This window comes from Phyllostomus hastatus, unplaced genomic scaffold (assembly GCF_019186645.2).
Source record: "Phyllostomus hastatus isolate PE091 unplaced genomic scaffold, TTU_PhHast_1.1 phas_contig_5, whole genome shotgun sequence".
Lineage (NCBI taxonomy): Eukaryota > Metazoa > Chordata > Mammalia > Chiroptera > Phyllostomidae > Phyllostomus > Phyllostomus hastatus.
This window is the reverse complement of record NW_025333897.1, coordinates 2241076-2258834: the sequence shown is the minus strand read 5'-3', so window position 1 is coordinate 2258834 and position 17759 is coordinate 2241076. Positions and strand designations below refer to the sequence as shown.

Genomic DNA, 17759 nt, shown 5'->3' with positions numbered 1-17759 from the left:
CAGGAGCTGTCACGTGAAGATCTGTAGGAAAAGCATTCCAGCCCTGCCTTGTGTGGTTCAGTGTATTGAGTGCCGGCCTGCGAACCAAAGGGTCACAGGTTCAATTCCCAGTCAGGGCACATGCCTGGGTTGCAAACCAGGTCCCCAGTAGGGAGTGCTCAAGAGGCAATCACACATTGCTGTTTCTCTCCCTCCCTCCCCTCTGTCTAAAATAAATAAAAATCTTTAAAAAAACAAAGCAAAAAGCATTCCAGGCAGAGGGTAGAGCAAGTGCAATCCGTGAGGCAGAAATAAGCTTGGCTTATTCAAGGAATAAGCTTGGCTGGAGAGGCGTAAGCGAGGAGAGGAAAGTTGAAAATGAGGTCAGAGAAAGTGATGGGGCCAGGCTGTGTAGGACTATTATAGCCTAAAAGCAAGAATTTGGGTTTTATTTTAGGGCCACAGGAGACTGTTAGTTGCTTTATGCTAAGGTGGTAGACATGATCTTACTTTCTGAGAAACATCAGTTAGAGTTTAACCCCTCCAACCCCAAACAAGTCTTCCTTTTTAGAGCCAGTAGCTAGTGTCACGAACCCAGGCCTGGTTAGTAGAGGAATCCACCTATTTGGAAACCCCCTTCCCCCGCCAAAGCCTTAGTAAGGCAGGCCTGCACAGCCAGAGCCAGGGTTTGGCTTCCAGTCCAGAGCAAGCGCTATTCCTCCTGCATGAGCCTAGGGCCCGGCCCCGGCCGCCCTCCCTGCATCTTTCACTCTCTCCTGCCTCTCTCTCTCTCTCTCTCTCTGCGCAGATATTGTAGGCACTCTGAGGCCAGATGAGAAAGCCATCATGACTTACGTGTCCTGCTTCTACCACGCTTTCTCGGGGGCTCAAAAGGTGAGCTGGGGTGAGAGCACACCTGGCTACTGTGGCTGGAGGCTTGCCCTTGGGGTCCTGGCCAGGCCAAGGGCCACCATGGCTTGGGAACTGACCTGGTCAGGCAGGTTTCTCGTGACCATGGGCTTCAGTGCCACCACTGAGCTGATGCGGGTCCAGTGATGACACACCACAGATACTCTCTCTGTGCACAGCTCTCTCTGTGCACAGCCCGCTCTGTGAGGTGGGCGGTGGCACCTGTTTCTCAGGCAGGACAGTTGAGTCCCTGCATCACCTGAAGTAGCTGAGGAGCAGTTTGGACCTGTGTTCCTGACCACTCAGTTGCTCCCACCCCTCTCTGTCCATGGTCCTCACTGGGCCATCTGCCTGGTACACTGGCTTTTCTTCCCCTCTCTGCATCCCCTTCCCCTCCCAAACGGCTCAGGAAAGGCTCAGGCTGGGCAGTTAGACTATTGTCTAAGCTGCCTCCTGCTATTCCCGCTCTCTGGGCCCCTGTCCTCAGCAGCCCTGCTGACGCAGGCAGAGCAGTCAGAAGTATGTTGCCAGTGGCAGCTTTCCCTGAGCCTGGCTGACCTCACACTGCCCCTTCTGCTTCTCTCAGGGGCCCTCTGTTCCCTCCACTTGCCTTCTGGTCTGTGGTCGTGGGCAGCAGTGTACTCTCAGCGACCCGAGTTTGTGTCACCAGTTGGCAAGTGGGCAGGGAGGAGAAAAACTAGCTCTTGTCTGTGGAGCACTTACTACATGCTAGGCACAGATTCTTCGTCCCTTACATGGCAGGGGAGTGTGTTATCCTCAATTAAAAGGTGAGGAAGTTTGTGAGGATGACATGAGCACATGCAGGTGAAGAGCTTAGGACTGCCTGCCCCAGTCCATGCTCTGTACATGGGCAGGTAGTTGGAGCAGCTTTGTCCCTTCCCATCATGGTTCTTCCCAGCCCTGGGCTGGAGATCTGGTTTCGCAGCCAATCTGCCACCTGCCTAGCATGCGATTGGAGCTTGTGTTTGGAGTGTTCTGCTGGAGGGCACAGGCAGGGAGAATGGAGGGGGACCCTGCACCCTAGTGGGAAGGCAGGATGGTGTGAGTGGGCAGTGATGGAAGAGTCCTTGCCACAGACCCCAACTAACAGCATGTGTGCCGTTGGGCTCCTCACTGCAGGTCGCATGCCAACCTCCTTTCCCACCACATTGCCCTTGTGAGAGTGCTTTCTCTTCTGCCCCAGCTACCCTCCTGTGCTTAGAGCTGAACTCTGTGGTAGAACACAGGAGGCGTGGAGGGATTTGTGGGAGTGGACACTGGCAGGAAGGCTCTGGTCAGAGTATGAGGGTGTTTTGAGGCATCCAGGCCCCTCTTGGAAGAAATAAAGGTCTAGCTCTTATGAACTGCCATTCACCAAGGCCAGTGCAGGATTCAGGCTTCTCGAGCCCAAGTTTGGCTTCCTCCAGCCTGTGTCTGCTTCTCAGACCAGCTGTAGAATGCTTTTTATTTTTGCTGCTGTCTTTTCCCCATAGGATCAAGGCTGTGACTCTGAATTTATTGGGGTGACATTGGTTAATAAAATAACATAGGTTTCAGGTGTACCTATAACGCATCATCTATGTATTGTGTGTTCACCAAGGTCTTAAAAGAGCACTCTCTGGGGTTTATTTTGTTTATAAATGTAAGATGAACCCTAGGCCCAGCACGAGTGTGCCCATTCTCTCCTGATAGTTTATTTCTAGTCACTAAAGCACTTGCTCTTTGTTCACTCATTCATTCATCAACCCAGCTATCTAAAACACAGCAACCCCTGAGCTAGGTGCCAGGAACTCAGTAGTGAAACAACACCTGCAACCAGCAGTCCCCGCCTTTGTGTGTCTGCACAGCAGAGTGGGTTTCAGCTTGGGGTACCATTGTCTCTTCCAAGAGACGGGTCAGGGACTAACCTCCATGGCTGCCCTGAAAGCTGTGACCTTTGCCTTGCCTCCTGGGGCCAGGTGTTCTCCAGCCAAGGTCTTGTGAGCCTCATCTTTGAGGAGCACTGCTCGGAGCCATTGGCGAGTGTCCTGCAGCATGATGGTGTGTGTGTGTGTGCGCACATCAACCTTGGCTGGTCCCTGCTCACCTGCCCTCCTGTCCCAGAAGCAGTGTGTGGATGGGAGAAGCTGGGCCAAGTCTGGAGCCATCCCCAAGCCTGTCTGTTTTCCTTCCTCACCGCTCTGTAGACCCTCCTCACTATTTCTGTTCCTGTTCTGTTGCTGTTCCAACTTCTCCTCTGGGACCCTTTCTGTGCTTCCTGAAAGGTACCTGGCCCTCTCCGTGTGTGGCACCCTTCACCCTCGTTCTCCACTCATCGCATCCCCCTTCAGCAGGCCAACGCAGGACAGTGTCCAGTAGTTCTGGGCAGACACTGTCACTGTCTGCACCACTCCCTCCCTGTTCTGGAATCCCTGGCTCCCTTCTGCCCGGTGGATTGTGACTTTGCTCAATGAGCCACCAATATCCACCTCCAAGGGGAAGATTAGGAAGGGGTCTAGTGTGCTCTGCCTGTGCACTGATCACCAGGCTTCTCTGGGGAGCACCAGCATCCCCACCCTCTGCTCACCCCCTAGCTCTCCAGCACTCTGCCTCACTGTAGCCTACTTTCCCACCCAAGGGGAGCCTCCCCTTCCAGGGCTTGGCCTAGTGAGGACCCCACCCAGCCTTACCTAGCTCTCTGTGAGCCACTAGAGAGACTTTTAATCCATTTCTCCCAGTGTGGGAGGGCTTCCCAACCCCTCTCAGCACCTCCAGGGACCAGGCCGAGAAGGAGTCAAGGGGCCGGCTCCCTGGGCAGTGGCCTGAGCAGTAAGCTGTGGGGGCACCAGCAAGGGCTATCAGGACACAGGCACTGAGGGCACCATCTTGCTGGAGCTGCACTTCCTCTCCTTCCCTCCTCGGGGAGTTCTGTGTGGGCTGTGGATGAGCCAGCTTTCAAGTGATACGCCTGTCAGGAGGGAGGGTCCCTGTCCCTCAGGCAGCCCTGACTGTGTGTGCTTCCCCTGCCCCAGGCTGAGACAGCAGCCAACCGGATCTGCAAGGTGCTGGCTGTCAATCAGGAGAATGAACACCTGATGGAAGATTACGAGAGACTGGCCAGCGACGTAAGTGCCACTTACCTCCACCCCCTGTGACTCTACAGAGCTGAAAAATGGGGCCACTTTTGTTACCCTTGGCCATAGGTCATGTGACACTTGCAGAGTGGAGAGCAGGTGTCACAGTGAGACTTCTAGAAAAGGTGGTGAGGTTACCACCTGGAGTTTGCCCAAGCCAGTATGTGATACGACCTTCCGGGTGGGCTTCACACGGCTGGAGTCAGGCTGGTATGTCGCCGTGCTAGCTGACTGACTCCTGGGATTGGAGCTTGGGTTCCAACACACATTCTCAGGGACATAGTTTTCTAAATACCACAGTGCTTTAGAGTCATCTGGGGAGCTTTTTTAAGAATGGACATTCCTTCATCCTCCCTGTGGGGGGACCGATTTAGTAGGGTAGAGAGACTGAGAGCTGCCACAGTGCTGGCCAGGGCCGTGGCTTGTCGTGGCAGTCCTGGTTGAAGATGGCCTGTGCTGGGTCTGCCCTCTTATCACCCCCTTCCCTGGGTGAGGAAACTGAGGCCCAGGGGAGGTCAGGCACGTGCCCACTGTCCTGTTGGGCCCACAGCCAGTAGGACAGAGACCTGGAGTTCAAACCCAGGCAGCTCTGCTCCAGAGCCTGACCTGGAACATCAGTTGGGAATTTGGGTGTTCAATAAACCTCTTCTGAATTCTGTCCTTTGTTTTTAAAGTTTCCTTATTAAAAAAATTTAAACATTTAAGTTCCCCAAAGGTAGTAATTTGACAACTCTTTTAGACCTGAAGTGGTTCCCACAGACATTGAGATTCCACAGACCAGAATAATTTGGGAAAATATTTGATAGCCAACCTATAGAGGCTGCCTGTCTTTTCCCCCTCTAATCCTCACCCAAGGGTATGTTCAATTGATTTTAGAGAGAGGAAGGGAAAGAGAAGCATCGATTGGCCCCTCCCACTGTATGCACGCCAACCAGGGATGAACCCGTAAACTTCGATGTACGGGACAGTGCTCCAACCAATTGAGCCACCCAGCTGGGGCCGTGACAAACTTTTTATTTTGCCAAGTTATGGGGATATTTATATTTTTTTCTTTTTTCTTTTTTATTGTTGTTAAGGGGATATTTTTAAAAGAAAGGGCTACTACCATCTGTTAACAGCTTTATTTCTAACACCAAGGAAAGGTTAAAGGTTACATACATATCTTAGAATCCCAGCCCTCCCCAAGAAAGGGCAGCTGGCCCGTGCACCAGGATGTAAACACAAGGATGCCCTTGTCTTTGGTTCTCTCGTTTTGACAGAAGTTGTCATTGGGCACTACTTCTCTGAGCAAATCTGTGCTGCACAGTAACTGATTTGACTCCCAGGATTGCTCTAGAATGTTCAGTTTGCTTGTTTGTGCCCTGGCCTTACTCCATCAAAGACATGAGTGGCTCATAAAAATACACGTCACCTTCTGTTTCAGTTTTACATTCTAATTATTCCATGTCCCAGGCCTTGTGCATTGCGCTGGTTGCCCCCCAGTGAGCCAGGCATGCTGCAGGTCCTGCCCTTGAGGCCCTGGCAGTCAGTGCACAGGGGAGCAGTGGCACCCTCAGACAGTGCTGAGCTCAGTGGTGACGGCAGCGGTTGGGCTACAGGGTGGGGTGTGGTGGGGAATACCACCAAGGAGGGCTCTGATTAGGTCTGAGGACAGTGAAGACCAAGAGCAAAGGCACAAACAGGAAGTTTGAGGAACCAGAGAACAGCACAGTGGTTCCAAGGGGGCACATGTTCCCAAAATTCCCTGCTGTGGGATCCCAATGGATAGTATGGAGAAGTCTGGGGAGCAGGGGTGATTCCCCAAGACAGGGTCCTCAAAGATCTGGATCCCATGTGCCTGTGAGCTGTGGGTGGCCTTACCAGTGCTTTGAGGGGCCCCTGGCAAGGCCACATGGCTTCTTATGGGCCCACAGCTTCTGGAGTGGATCCGGCGCACCATCCCCTGGCTGGAGGATCGTGTGCCCCAAAAGACCATCCAGGAGATGCAGCAAAAGCTGGAAGACTTCCGTGATTACCGGCGTGTCCACAAGCCACCCAAGGTGCAGGAGAAGTGCCAACTGGAGATAAACTTCAACACTCTGCAAACCAAGCTGCGCCTCAGCAACCGGCCCGCCTTCATGCCCTCTGAGGGCAGGATGGTCTCGGTAAGGGCAGGACTCTGGGGGTGGAGGGGGCCAGGGCCCAGGAGCTGCAGATTTGCCAGACCACCCTCAGGCTTGCTGTCTTATCTAGAGTGCACAGCCTTTGGGGTGCAATTTGGCACTTTATCATCACAACACCCCTCCATCGCTCCCTAGATTTTTACACCTGTCCTCAACCACACCATAGTTTGTGTGGAATAGTTTTAGTTTGGAACCCCAGTTGGCCATGACTCCAACACCATCACCAAGTACTTGAGACCCTTCATTTTCATGTATTAATTTAATCTAAAAGAACTGATTGCTCCTGGCAGGTGTTGGGCCCTGTCTGGGTACACAGATGTAGCAAAGCAGAAGGTAGACATGACCCAGCTCATTTAGTGAGGCATCGCCCGGCTGGGTGCTCGAGCCCCTATGATAGCCCTGCTCTCGCCTGCCCTGCAGGATATCAACAATGGCTGGCAGCACCTGGAGCAGGCCGAGAAGGGCTACGAGGAGTGGCTGCTGAATGAGATCCGCAGGCTGGAGCGGCTCGACCACCTTGCAGAGAAGTTCCGGCAGAAGGCCTCCATCCATGAGGCCTGGACCGACGGTATGGTCCTCACAGCTCCCTTGCTGCATTCCTGTCTCTCAGACACACACACATGTGCGTGTCAGAAGTGCCGCTTTGGGTTCATCTGGCCCCAGGCAGCAAGAGACAGTTTGGATTCCATTCCTTCTATTGCCCATCCGCTCTGGTCTTAGAGATTACTTACAGGTGGGCCCCTTCCTGGGTCACCAGAGACCAGTCATTCTCGAATGCTGCCATTCGCAGGGAAATGACCCTTTTCCTCACAGCCTGTGTGCATATAGTCAGCCTTCCCTTTCCACATCCTTTGTGACCAAGGAGCTCATATTGGGTGATGGGTCTGTGTTCCTGAGCATGATCCTTAAAGGCAAGACCTAGAGCTGCCTCCTGACCCACAGACAGTGCTCACGGACTCCCAGCCACCCAGAGCCTCCTTCCAAGGGGCCTGGCCCCACTGCAGGATGGCTTCTCCCAAAAGGGCAACAGTGCCTCCTGTTTCTTAGCAGCTCTGCAGCTGCCTGTTTCCTTGGCTCGGGATGTGGAATTCCATCACATCCCTGGCCCTCGGTCAGGACCCACACCATGGTTGGGATTCCAGATACCCGGGGCCTAAAAGCCTTCAGGAAACAGCCAGTACCTGGGAAAGCCGAGAGCCATCCACAGGACACCTGCCCTCCCACTTCCTTCCCAAATGTCTCTGTCCTCCTGCTGTTACCGAACTCAAGAGGTTCACCCACTGCCACCACTCTGTCCAGCTGATTTTATACTTTCTTGAGTGGTTCATGGTGATTTTTCATCCCTCCCATCATCACAGTTCACCTTGAGATCCTCACTGAACCTCTGGGGAACTATTCCATTTCACCCTCCCGGCTCCTTGTCAGGCAGCTGCAACACTGGCTAGAGCTGAAACCTATCCAGAGGCCCCACCCCCGTCAGCATGGCAAACACAATGCTCTGTGATCTGCAGACCTGGGCCCACATCACTGTGTCTGTCCCTGGCTACATCCCAGCTGATACCCTCCACACATTAGTTCAGGCTGCTGTTCTCTGGCAGCAGCCACCAAATCAGAGTGCTACCCTGCCCTCCTCGACTGGGAAAGGAACGCAGAGGGAGGTGCCAGGAGGGCAGGCAAGCAAGAGGCCTGGGCCAAGGATGTGGGCACGTCCCTCGTGCCTCAAAGACATGACACCCATGGCTTTACCCCCAACCCTTGCAGAGGGAGGGGATGTTGGCATTTACTTGATTTGTTCATTCCTTCATTCCTCAAACACCTCTTGAGCCTCTTCCTTGTGTATGGTAGTTTCCCAGGTAGGTGAGGTCCCTTCCGAGGGAACCCGCAAGCCAGTAGATTTTGGCATTTCTCACATCAGAGGGCCTTGTGCACACAGGTGGGTTTTACAGCACCCGAGTCTCATGCTTGGACTGAGCTGTTTCCTCCTGTCGTCCTCCTGTTTGCACATCCATTGTCATTCATAGACTCTGAGTGTCATCCTTCAGGATTTCCTTTCTGGGACCTCTTGGCCTGTTTTATCAGTTCCTTAGTCCCTTACCTTGAACTCCGGGAAACTGTGGGAAGATGGTCTCCTGTTGCCCAGAGTCGTGGGTCTGATGGCCAACCAGGGTCCCCTCCCTGGGAGTGATGCAGGAGCTGGCCTGGCATGAACGCCTTTAGGAAGAGTTGGCCCGACTTTGTGCCAGGGCGGACCAACTGGTTCCGTGGCCTCCCCACGCCCCTGCCTCCCCCCGGCAGGCGCACCAGCACTTTGGCATCTAGCCCTGTGTCGTGAGTCAGCCCAGAGCCCCCAGGCAGGCCTGCATGCTCTCATTCCCAAGACCTGAAGCCTGAAGCCTCTGTACCACCCAAGTATGCAAAAAAGAGGAGAGACCAGCCTCCTGGCCCATCTGAACACCCCTACAGCCTGTAGGGGTGAGGGTCAATGTGGATGCTTCCAGAAGGCCTTGGGTTATCTGGGGGAAGAAACAAAATGAGCCCTGATTCCTTTTTGCAGCTGCCCTTCAGCTTACATCCAAGGTGGCCATGGCTGTGGCCCACTCCTCCCAGTCTTCCGGTGTGCCCCTTGCCAAACCTTGCTGAAACTTTGCTGAGGCAGAGAAGTGGTAACCTGCTATTTCAGGTTCCCACCCTTGGGAGAAAGCAATTTGGGGAAGGGAATTGCAAGCTTGCCTTTGTGGTTAAGCGTCCTACCCCAGGGCTGGGGTGTCAGGGCCAGTGGAGTCAGTCTCCCAGGCTGCTGCCTGCCAGTGCCAGGCCCTGTCCTCGGGGTGGCTGGGGTTGCAGTGGCCCTGATTCTGCCTGCCTTTCTCGAGCACCACCTCACCAAGACCTTAGGTGCTGGTGTTGGCCCCATTTCACAGGTGAGGGGGAGGCTGCATGTCGTCCTGCTGTTCTGAGGGCTGCACCCAGAAGGCAGCTGAGGAAGGAGGTCTCTGAGCTGTCACTCTAGAGGCTGCCTGAGGTGGCTCTCCTGAAGCAGCCCCCTTCCCAGGCTGGCATTTCCCACTGGTTCTCTAGTACCTCACTATACTTACAGGACTCCCTTGAGGTTCTGTCCTGGTGCATATAATTAACTAGGCTCCAGATCTAATAACAGTGTTTCTCCCTTCCTTCAAAGGGCTTGATGATGGGCCCTGCCTCACTGCATAGCAAAACCCTTAGGGCAGTGTGGGGCGTGTAGATACGTGATAAGACCACCACCCCAAGGGAGCCAGCCCCCAGGTGCCAGAAGCATGCAGAGGGGTGGACTCCAGGAAGAATCCTGACTGGAACACTACCCCTTCCTCTGCCCTGCCGAGGCATGGGCTGCATCCCTAGCCTCTCAGATCATGGCCCTCCATGCATGGCAGAACAGTCCAGTCTCACAGTCTCCTACCACGATGGACACTAAGTTTAGAGCACACAGGTTGAATTGGGATATCTGGCTCAGGCCCACCAATACCACAGTGTCTCCCTGCTCTGTCCAGGACGTTCTGGACTTAGAGATACCTGGAAAGGTCGGGGATGTTGGGTCTACCCCATTTCCTTCACCCTGGGTGGACAGGCCCGTTGTGGACTCCTCCTGGTGCACTCTTGTCTAAGTGTGTCTGCCTCCTGCCCCACCTCCAGGGAAGGAAGCCATGCTGAAGCACCGAGACTATGAGACGGCCACCCTGTCGGACATCAAAGCCCTCATCCGCAAGCACGAGGCCTTCGAGAGTGATCTGGCTGCACATCAGGACCGCGTGGAACAGATCGCGGCTATTGCCCAGGAGCTCAAGTAAGTGAGCTCATCGGCTGACACCTGTTTCCCCTCCAGCACCCCGCCCAGATCAGTGGTGGGTGGCACCTGGGGGTCCAGCTGCCCCATGCCTGGAGCGGGGCCGCCCAGCCCTCTCCACTGACACCCCTCCTTTCAGATGCCGGGGCCTGATGGGGTGATGCCTTGGCCCATCTTGTCTTAACCCCTGACGAGAAACATAGTGGGATCTAGAGGCTCTGACTCCTTGTCCTGGTTCTTCAGGCTCTGAGGGTCCCTGGGCTCCACTTCCCTGCCTGCCACCCCAAGGAGATCCCTGGCCCCTGATAGGGTGGGCAGCCCAGCCCCCCACCCCCTCCCCAGTCCCTGCTGCTCCTGAGGGACTTGGCTGCACAGAGTGCACAGAGAGCCTATTGTTCTGCATAGCCCTTCCCCTCCCGCTCAGAATACACCATTGTGAGGTCTTCCAGGCAGCCGGGTTCTCTGCCCTCCCTTCCCTGCCCCAGTCAGATAAACTTGTACACACAATTAGTACACTGAACCTCCAGAGCCGGTGAATGGGGGCCTTATACCACCAGTGCAACAACCAGCAGCAGGGAGGACCCAGGGAGTGGGAGGCCCAGGCCATTACTTCATGGAAAATCCATAGGCCCTGGAGCAGGGCTCCCAAAATAGCTGTCTGCTCAAAAATAGTATCCTTGGCTAGAACCGCACTTTCTACAGATACCCGCACCCACCCTGCCACAGCCATCCCCAGAGTTCTGTTTGTTCCTATAAGGCTGGGGCCCCATGCCAGGGAGGGCCAGCGTCTTCCCTGACTCATTCCCTGCACATTGCCCAGTTGTTTGGGGGTTCCCTGCTTGCTCACCCAGAGGCAGAAGTGCCATGAGGCCTTCACTGCACCAGAACCCCGCAGCCCTTGGCGTCCTGCAGGCTCTCCTAGGATAGAGCCTCTGCACCTGGCACATGCGGACGGAGGAGAGCAAGGCCACAAATGCACGTGTCTGCCAGGGTTGTGGGGGTGGGTCATGAGCAGGTTTCTTGTTTGACCGGTGAGCCCCTGGGAGCTGCTAAGACACAGACTTGGAGTAAATCCTAGGCCAGCCTACTACTACAGCACTGGAGAATGGCCAGTGTGAGACCTGTTACCCTGAGCCAGGGAACAGGTGTTCCCTGGAGCACCTTTCTGGACAATAGCCCTGGAGGAGAGAAGGGGAGGGCTGTTTAGGGTGCTGTCGGTTTCTCCAGAGATGAGTCAGAGGACTGAGCCGGCCAGAATGAGCTCGGGTGCACAGCCTGGCGGGCGTTGATTAATGGCAGTGACAGAAACTCCAGGAGCACTCAGTGCTCTGCCTGTACCAGTCTCTTAACCCCCGACATGGGTGACTGATAGCCTTAAATGTCGGTCTCCCCTGGCACCCATGTTAGAGAGGGGGAACTGAGGCACAGAGAGTCCAGCGACCTTTCCCAAGGTCACACAGCTGGTAAGTGGTCGAGATAGGAATGGAACCCAGGCTGTCTGGCCCCCTGGAGCACAGCCTTGCTCCCACTCCCTCTCCAAGCCTTGCCTGCTCGACTGGGCCCCTGCACCCAGGCAGGGGAGACTACCGTCTGGTCCCCAAGTCCTTCCTGTTCCTTCCCAGAGTTGTTCCTTCCCAGAGTTGTTCCCTGTTCTCCACACCTCACCATGCCACCAAGGTTCTTCCTGTACACCAGTTTTCTAGGGCTCTGCTACTAACAGCACCAAGTGTCTGGACCACAGGAGATGGGGATCCTGGGGCTGACGCCGGGGCGGGGAGCTGAGGGGCAGGGAGCATTTGGAGGGCTGCGGGTCCGAAATGATCATCAGCCCAGGGTTTCCCCAACCTTAGTCATTTGAAGAAGAAGAATAAGTACCCATTTATTTACCTATACCACTACCATTACCAGCTCACTTTTTTCTTAATTATCAATTGCTTAGAACTAGATCTCAGCCTAATTACGTGTTTTTTCTTAATACCCATTAAAATAAATATACAGCCTTTAATAAATAGCTGCTCCTTTTGTCTGCTGGGTACCCAGAACTGCCCTCAGCACTTCACACTCACGGAGTGGCTTGCTTTCCGAAGTAACCTCCCCACCGTAGCACACACAAGGAAACAAAAAACAGGGTTCCTTCGCCCAGGGCCACAGAAGTACAGAATCATGGAGCCGGAATTCAGGCAGAGGGAACCTGGCTCCCGAGCCCGTGCTCTCTGACACACGCACTCTGCGTGGTTTTCTTTCAGTGGGGAAGCCGTCCACATGCAGCCTTGGTTGAGGGCCACACTCTGTGCCCCTCCCCACCTACTGAAGTATGGTAGCTTAGCAACTCAGAGTTAGTGAGCAGGAGGAAGCCCTTGCCCCCTCTGTTAGCCCCTCCCCCACCCCATCTCTGAACTCCTCCTACCCTGGGGGGGGGGGCCCATAGGTCAAGAGGGGTGATGGATAGCCTTCAGCACTGATATCCCCTGGTACCAGGACCTGGAACCCTTGGGGGCGGGAAGGTCCAGGCACACCCAACTGACCCCTGCTGGGTCTCCCCACCCTCTGCCCGGCCCACAGTGAGCTGGATTACTACGACTCCCACAACGTCAACACTCGGTGCCAGAAGATTTGCGACCAGTGGGATGCCCTTGGCTCTCTGACCCACAGTCGCAGAGAAGCCTTGGAGGTGAGGAGGGCGATGTCACCCTGGAGCCCAGATTCCCCACTGCTCTCGCAGCCCCCGGATCCCTCCCCACCACTCACCCCCTCCTACTTGCTGACTGACTTCCCTCCTCTGTCCCCTTTCTTCCCCCCACACACACCAGAAAACAGAGAAGCAACTGGAGACCATTGACCAGCTACACCTGGAGTATGCCAAGCGGGCAGCTCCCTTCAACAACTGGATGGAGAGTGCCATGGAGGACCTCCAGGACATGTTCATCGTCCACACCATCGAGGAGATTGAGGTCCGCCCCCACCCATCCTTCTCATGGGTCCTCAGAGGTGCTGGGCTGCCCCTCACCCCTTCTTCTCTTCCAGGGCCTGATCTCAGCCCATGACCAGTTCAAGTCGACACTTCCAGACGCCGACAGGGAACGGGAGGCCATCCTGGCCATCCACAAGGAGGCCCAGAGGATTGCCGAAAGCAACCACATCAAACTGTCAGGCAGCAACCCCTACACCACCGTCACCCCCCAGATCATCAACTCCAAGTGGGAGAAGGTGGGCAGAGCCCCTTGGCAGGGCCAGGGCAGGGCTGGCCAGGTGAGGGGGCTGACACCCTGACTGCTCCTGCTCCCACTCCGTGCCCCTCCCCAGGTGCAGCAGCTGGTGCCCAAGCGGGACCACGCCCTCCTGGAGGAGCAGAGCAAGCAGCAGTCCAACGAGCACCTCCGCCGCCAGTTCGCCAGCCAGGCCAACATTGTGGGGCCCTGGATCCAGACGAAGATGGAGGTGAGGGGCCGTGTCCTGGCTCTGCCGAGCCCAGAGCAGAGTTGGGAAAGAGCCTCCAGTAAGAAGGAGGCCAGGGAGCAGATGGTCACCCGCCCCTGGTCAGACGTCCCCTGTGTTCTTAGGGCCAGCGGACATGGAGGCTGGGTCCCAGCTCTCACCCGCTGGGAGCCCTGACCTGTGGCAGGATTAGGAGGGTGGATAAGATGATACTGATGGAAGTGGCAGCGCCACCCAGACAGCTACTTGGCTGAGGCGTCAGAGAGGGGATTTGAGTCTTGACTCTGCCCTTGACTGATGATTGTGAGCTCAGTCACAATGTAACCTTGCTCCTCAGTTTTCTCATCTCTAAAATGGGAGCGAAAAGTTACTTCATTTCCACAACAAATGCTGCGATCCACTGCTGTGTGCTGGCTCTGCTGCAGGTGCTGAGGTGGGGCTGTGGCCGAGGTGGTCCAGCTCAGAGGCTCACGGCATGCTCACAGTGACCCTCATGACTTAGCCACAGGAAGGTTTGTAATGACGCCAGTTGCGAGTCGGCCGCCTCTAAGTGGTCACTACCCACCAGGCACATGTGACCAGAGTGGTGTCGCTGAAACAGCAGCCTAGGAGGGGTGCAGGCAGTTCGGCCTCGGCTCAGTGCCTACTGCACAGCATGGCTGCCGAGCTGCCTGCGCCCAGGCGTTGGGGGTGCCCATGCTCAGGAGCCACAGGCTCTGAAGTCAGCCAGGCCCAGTTCAGATCCTGAACTCTCTCACTGCATGAGAAATTGTTCTGTTTGGGCCTCAGTTTCCACATCTGTAGGCGGGGCCTGTCACAGTGAGTCAAGTGTGCATCGAGGTTAGGCACGCATAGTGCTCAGCACGGGAACTCCTCTCCAGTGTGGCCGCTTTTACACTGGAGGTTGAGTCTGGAAGGGACAGTCACGGGAGCCACAAGCCTTTTGGAAGGGGGACCCTGGGCAAAGGCCGCAGGCTGGGGCACCCTGGCAGGCTGGCCACCGGCGACAGAGATCTGTGGGGGCCTGGCTATGGCCTCACCCCCAGCGGCACCCGCCTTGTGTGCAGGAAATCGGGCGCATCTCCATCGAGATGAACGGGACCCTGGAGGACCAGCTGAACCACCTGAAGCAGTACGAGCGCAGCATTGTGGACTACAAGCCGAACCTGGACCTCCTGGAGCAGCAGCACCAGCTCATCCAGGAGGCCCTCATCTTCGACAACAAGCACACCAACTATACCATGGAGGTGCGCTGTGCCCTGTCAGGTGCTCCACACCCCGCTTTCCCGGGCCCTGGCATGGGAGAGCCCTGTGCAGCCCGCCCAGTCGGAGCGTCTGCTGCTTCCTCTCTCCCCTACTCCAACCGAAAATACTAGATCAGAACGTTTGCACATTTTTAAAAATCACTGTTTCCTTCACACTGTGCTCCCCTCACTATGCCAACACATCTCAGGACAAGCTTTGAGAGAGCCATGGGTGGGGGATGGCAGCGCCTGCCCTCGCTGTGGCCTCGCAGTTGGTTCTCGCTCAAGGGCGCAGACCCAGCCAGTGTGTGCTGGTGTCCGCACTACACTGTCGGGGCCAGTTGTCATCACATTGGTAGCTTGGCATCAACCACAGTGACAGTATTTACAGCATGCACACCAAGACGCCACAACAAGGGGGGCAGTGTTTCTTCTCAGAAAGCCAGTTACACATTGCCCAGCACACCTCTGCAAAGTTTCCACGTGGACGCTGCACAGGTTTTAGGCCCTGGCCCTCCGCCACGTCTGTCGTCAGACACATGCTAAGGTGACATGAACCCTGCTGGTGGGCAGAGACAGCAGGCGGGCGCCGTGCTTGTGCTACTGTGTGCAGGTGAGGTGCACAAGGGAGTTTGGCCTGGGCTGGCATTTGGGAGAAAGTTAGGGTGAGCCTCACTCCAGGCCACGCCTCCTCCATGTGGGGAGACCCCAGTTCCAAGACCCCCTCAGGTGCAGCTGTGGGGGTCCAAGCACTCCCGCCAGCCCCGCCTGCGCTCATGCCATCTCTCCCCCCCAGCACATTCGCGTGGGCTGGGAGCAGCTGCTGACCACCATCGCCCGCACCATCAATGAGGTTGAGAACCAGATCCTCACCCGCGATGCCAAGGGCATCAGCCAGGAGCAGATGCAGGAGTTCCGGGCCTCCTTCAACCACTTTGACAAGGTTAGCGACTCCCTCTGCCCTTCGACATCTCTCTCTGCTGTCACCATCGTCGCTGTCCCGTTTTGCCCCCTCCGTCTTTGCATCTGTCAGTTCGTTCACATCACAGTTGCTGTGTGTCAGCCACCACTCACGGGTTGGCGGGGCCTTGGCCATGGAAGGAGGTGCAGACGTGTATCACCTTGACCCACAGCATAAAGTTTCCCTTGGGAGGAGAAAGGGGTTCCCCAGCCCTGCTTCCAGCTGTGCATCCTCACCAGCCTGCCCGTGAGACCCTGGGACAGACTAAGCACCCGCACACCCAACGGTGGAGACCTGGCCCGTGAATCTGGTCCACGCATACACGTAGTGTTCTTAAAGTTCAGATTTGCCTTGGCAGCCACTTTGGAAGGGCCTCAGTGCCAGCGTTTCCCCCGGTCCTCATCCACTGCAGGGCCTGATACATCATCTGCCCTCTTCCTGTGGGTAGGAGGGTGCAGCCTCAGCCCTGCACCCTCAAGCAGGGACCCTGACGTTGGGAGCAGGGTGGCATACAATCCCTCTCTTCCCATCCCCGACCCTGGAAGCGAGGTGTGCTCTCCTCTTCCTCAGAGAGCTGGGACTCAATTTTAAAGTCTGCACCATTCAGCTCCCACCCCTGCTCTAACCCACAGGAGGTGGGAGGAGGCCTCTGGCTGCCCTCCAGGCCACTCACCCTTCCACCCGCCCCAGCCATCCCCGGCCATCACCTTGTTCCCATCACCTCTAACTCTGTGTTTCCCTCCTTCATGTGTTCCCCTCCCCTCGCCCTCTGCATGTAACCCTGGCCCTTCTCCCTGCCTCTGCGCTGCCTGGTTTCCACGTTGCCCCTTGCACACCTGCCTTTGGACACCCGGCAGGACCACGGCGGGGCGCTGGGGCCAGAGGAGTTCAAGGCCTGCCTCATCAGCCTGGGCTACGATGTGGAGAATGACCGGCAGGTACGCGTCCCCTGGGCCCCAGAGAACCACGGCATTAACTGCTCTTCTCTCTCTCCCTCTCTCCTCCTCTCTGTCTCCCCACCCTCGCCATTCCACCCCCTGCCACTGTGTGTGCCATCCCACTGGCTCTCTTGCCTCCTTCCTACCCATGTCTCTCTGGACCCTTTCCCCTTACCTGGTCTCTCGGGGCCGCCTCTGTCGCCCCCGCTCCTGCCACTGTCCTGTTTCCCTGCTGTGCGCACGGGGTGGCCCCTTTGCCTACTCTGGGCCTGGCCTCCTGCTGTCCCTGCGTCCTCGAGCAGAAACAGACAGGCAGCATGGACACCGATGACTTCAGGGCTCTGCTTATCTCCACAGGATACAGCCTGGTATGCAGCCTCTGCCTCCCTCGCTGCTGTGCCACTCCCCCTGCCCCTGCCCCTCCTCTTCTCCCTCCTCCCCCGTCCTTCTCCCCTCCTCCTCCTTTTCGTGCTAACCCCCATCCAGAGTTTCCAAGTCCTCGGGGACACCCCTCCACCAAATCAGTGCAGCCTCACCCCCCTCCTCCTGCTGCATCTGCTGGGCTGGGGTCGCTCCGATGACTTCCTGAGCCTCCCATCCCCTTTCCTGGAAGTTTGCAGAGAGAGGATGTCAGGCTTCTGGCTCTCTCCCTTTTCTTTCTCTTCTCTCTTTCTTCCCTACCCTCCAGAGCTAACTTGTGAGCCTAGGGCTGAGGAGCAGCAGACCTGTTTGATGTATACCCCACTCCCCACTTCCCAGAAACGTGGGAGGGGAGGAGTGGAGGGCACCTGCCCCTACCTGGGGCACATGGGCTGTTACCTGGGGAGCCAACACCGTTGGAGGCAGGCTGATGACCTGGCATGTGCGCTGGGCTCGGCCCCGCCCTCCTAGCTCGGTTCTGCTGCACCGGCCCAGCCATCCTGCCGGCTCACGTGCTCCTGTCCCCTGCCCCACTCCTGCCTTTCAGGGCGATGCAGAGTTCAACCGCATCATGAGCGTGGTTGACCCCAACCACAGTGGCCTCGTGACCTTCCAAGCCTTCATCGACTTCATGTCCAGGGAAACCACCGATACAGACACAGCCGACCAGGTCATTGCCTCCTTCAAGGTCCTGGCCGGGGACAAGGTAAGCCAGACACCTCTGAGCTCCTGGGGCGGGCAGGGCAGGCCTCTGCATCCAGGACTGGCATGAAGGGCT

The 17759-nt window shown here is 56.5% G+C and overlaps 1 protein-coding gene across 2 annotated transcripts in view; it reads left to right on the top strand.

The window, feature by feature from the left end:
• The window catches only part of ACTN4 (actinin alpha 4), a 72243-nt gene that overhangs the window by 53114 nt on the left and 1370 nt on the right, over positions 1–17759 (top strand). The window contains exons 8-20 of one of the 2 annotated variants that reach the window (XM_045846634.1): positions 788–873; positions 3900–3992; positions 5915–6145; positions 6584–6731; positions 9833–9983; positions 12546–12654; positions 12794–12934; positions 13008–13190; positions 13287–13421; positions 14486–14665; positions 15459–15605; positions 16481–16561; positions 17529–17687. In XM_045846634.1, coding sequence (XP_045702590.1) covers positions 788–873; positions 3900–3992; positions 5915–6145; positions 6584–6731; positions 9833–9983; positions 12546–12654; positions 12794–12934; positions 13008–13190; positions 13287–13421; positions 14486–14665; positions 15459–15605; positions 16481–16561; positions 17529–17687 — 1844 coding nt within the window. The remainder of the gene's footprint in view (positions 1–787; positions 874–3899; positions 3993–5914; positions 6146–6583; positions 6732–9832; positions 9984–12545; positions 12655–12793; positions 12935–13007; positions 13191–13286; positions 13422–14485; positions 14666–15458; positions 15606–16480; positions 16562–17528; positions 17688–17759) is intronic. The other variant, XM_045846633.1, reaches the window with a different exon arrangement.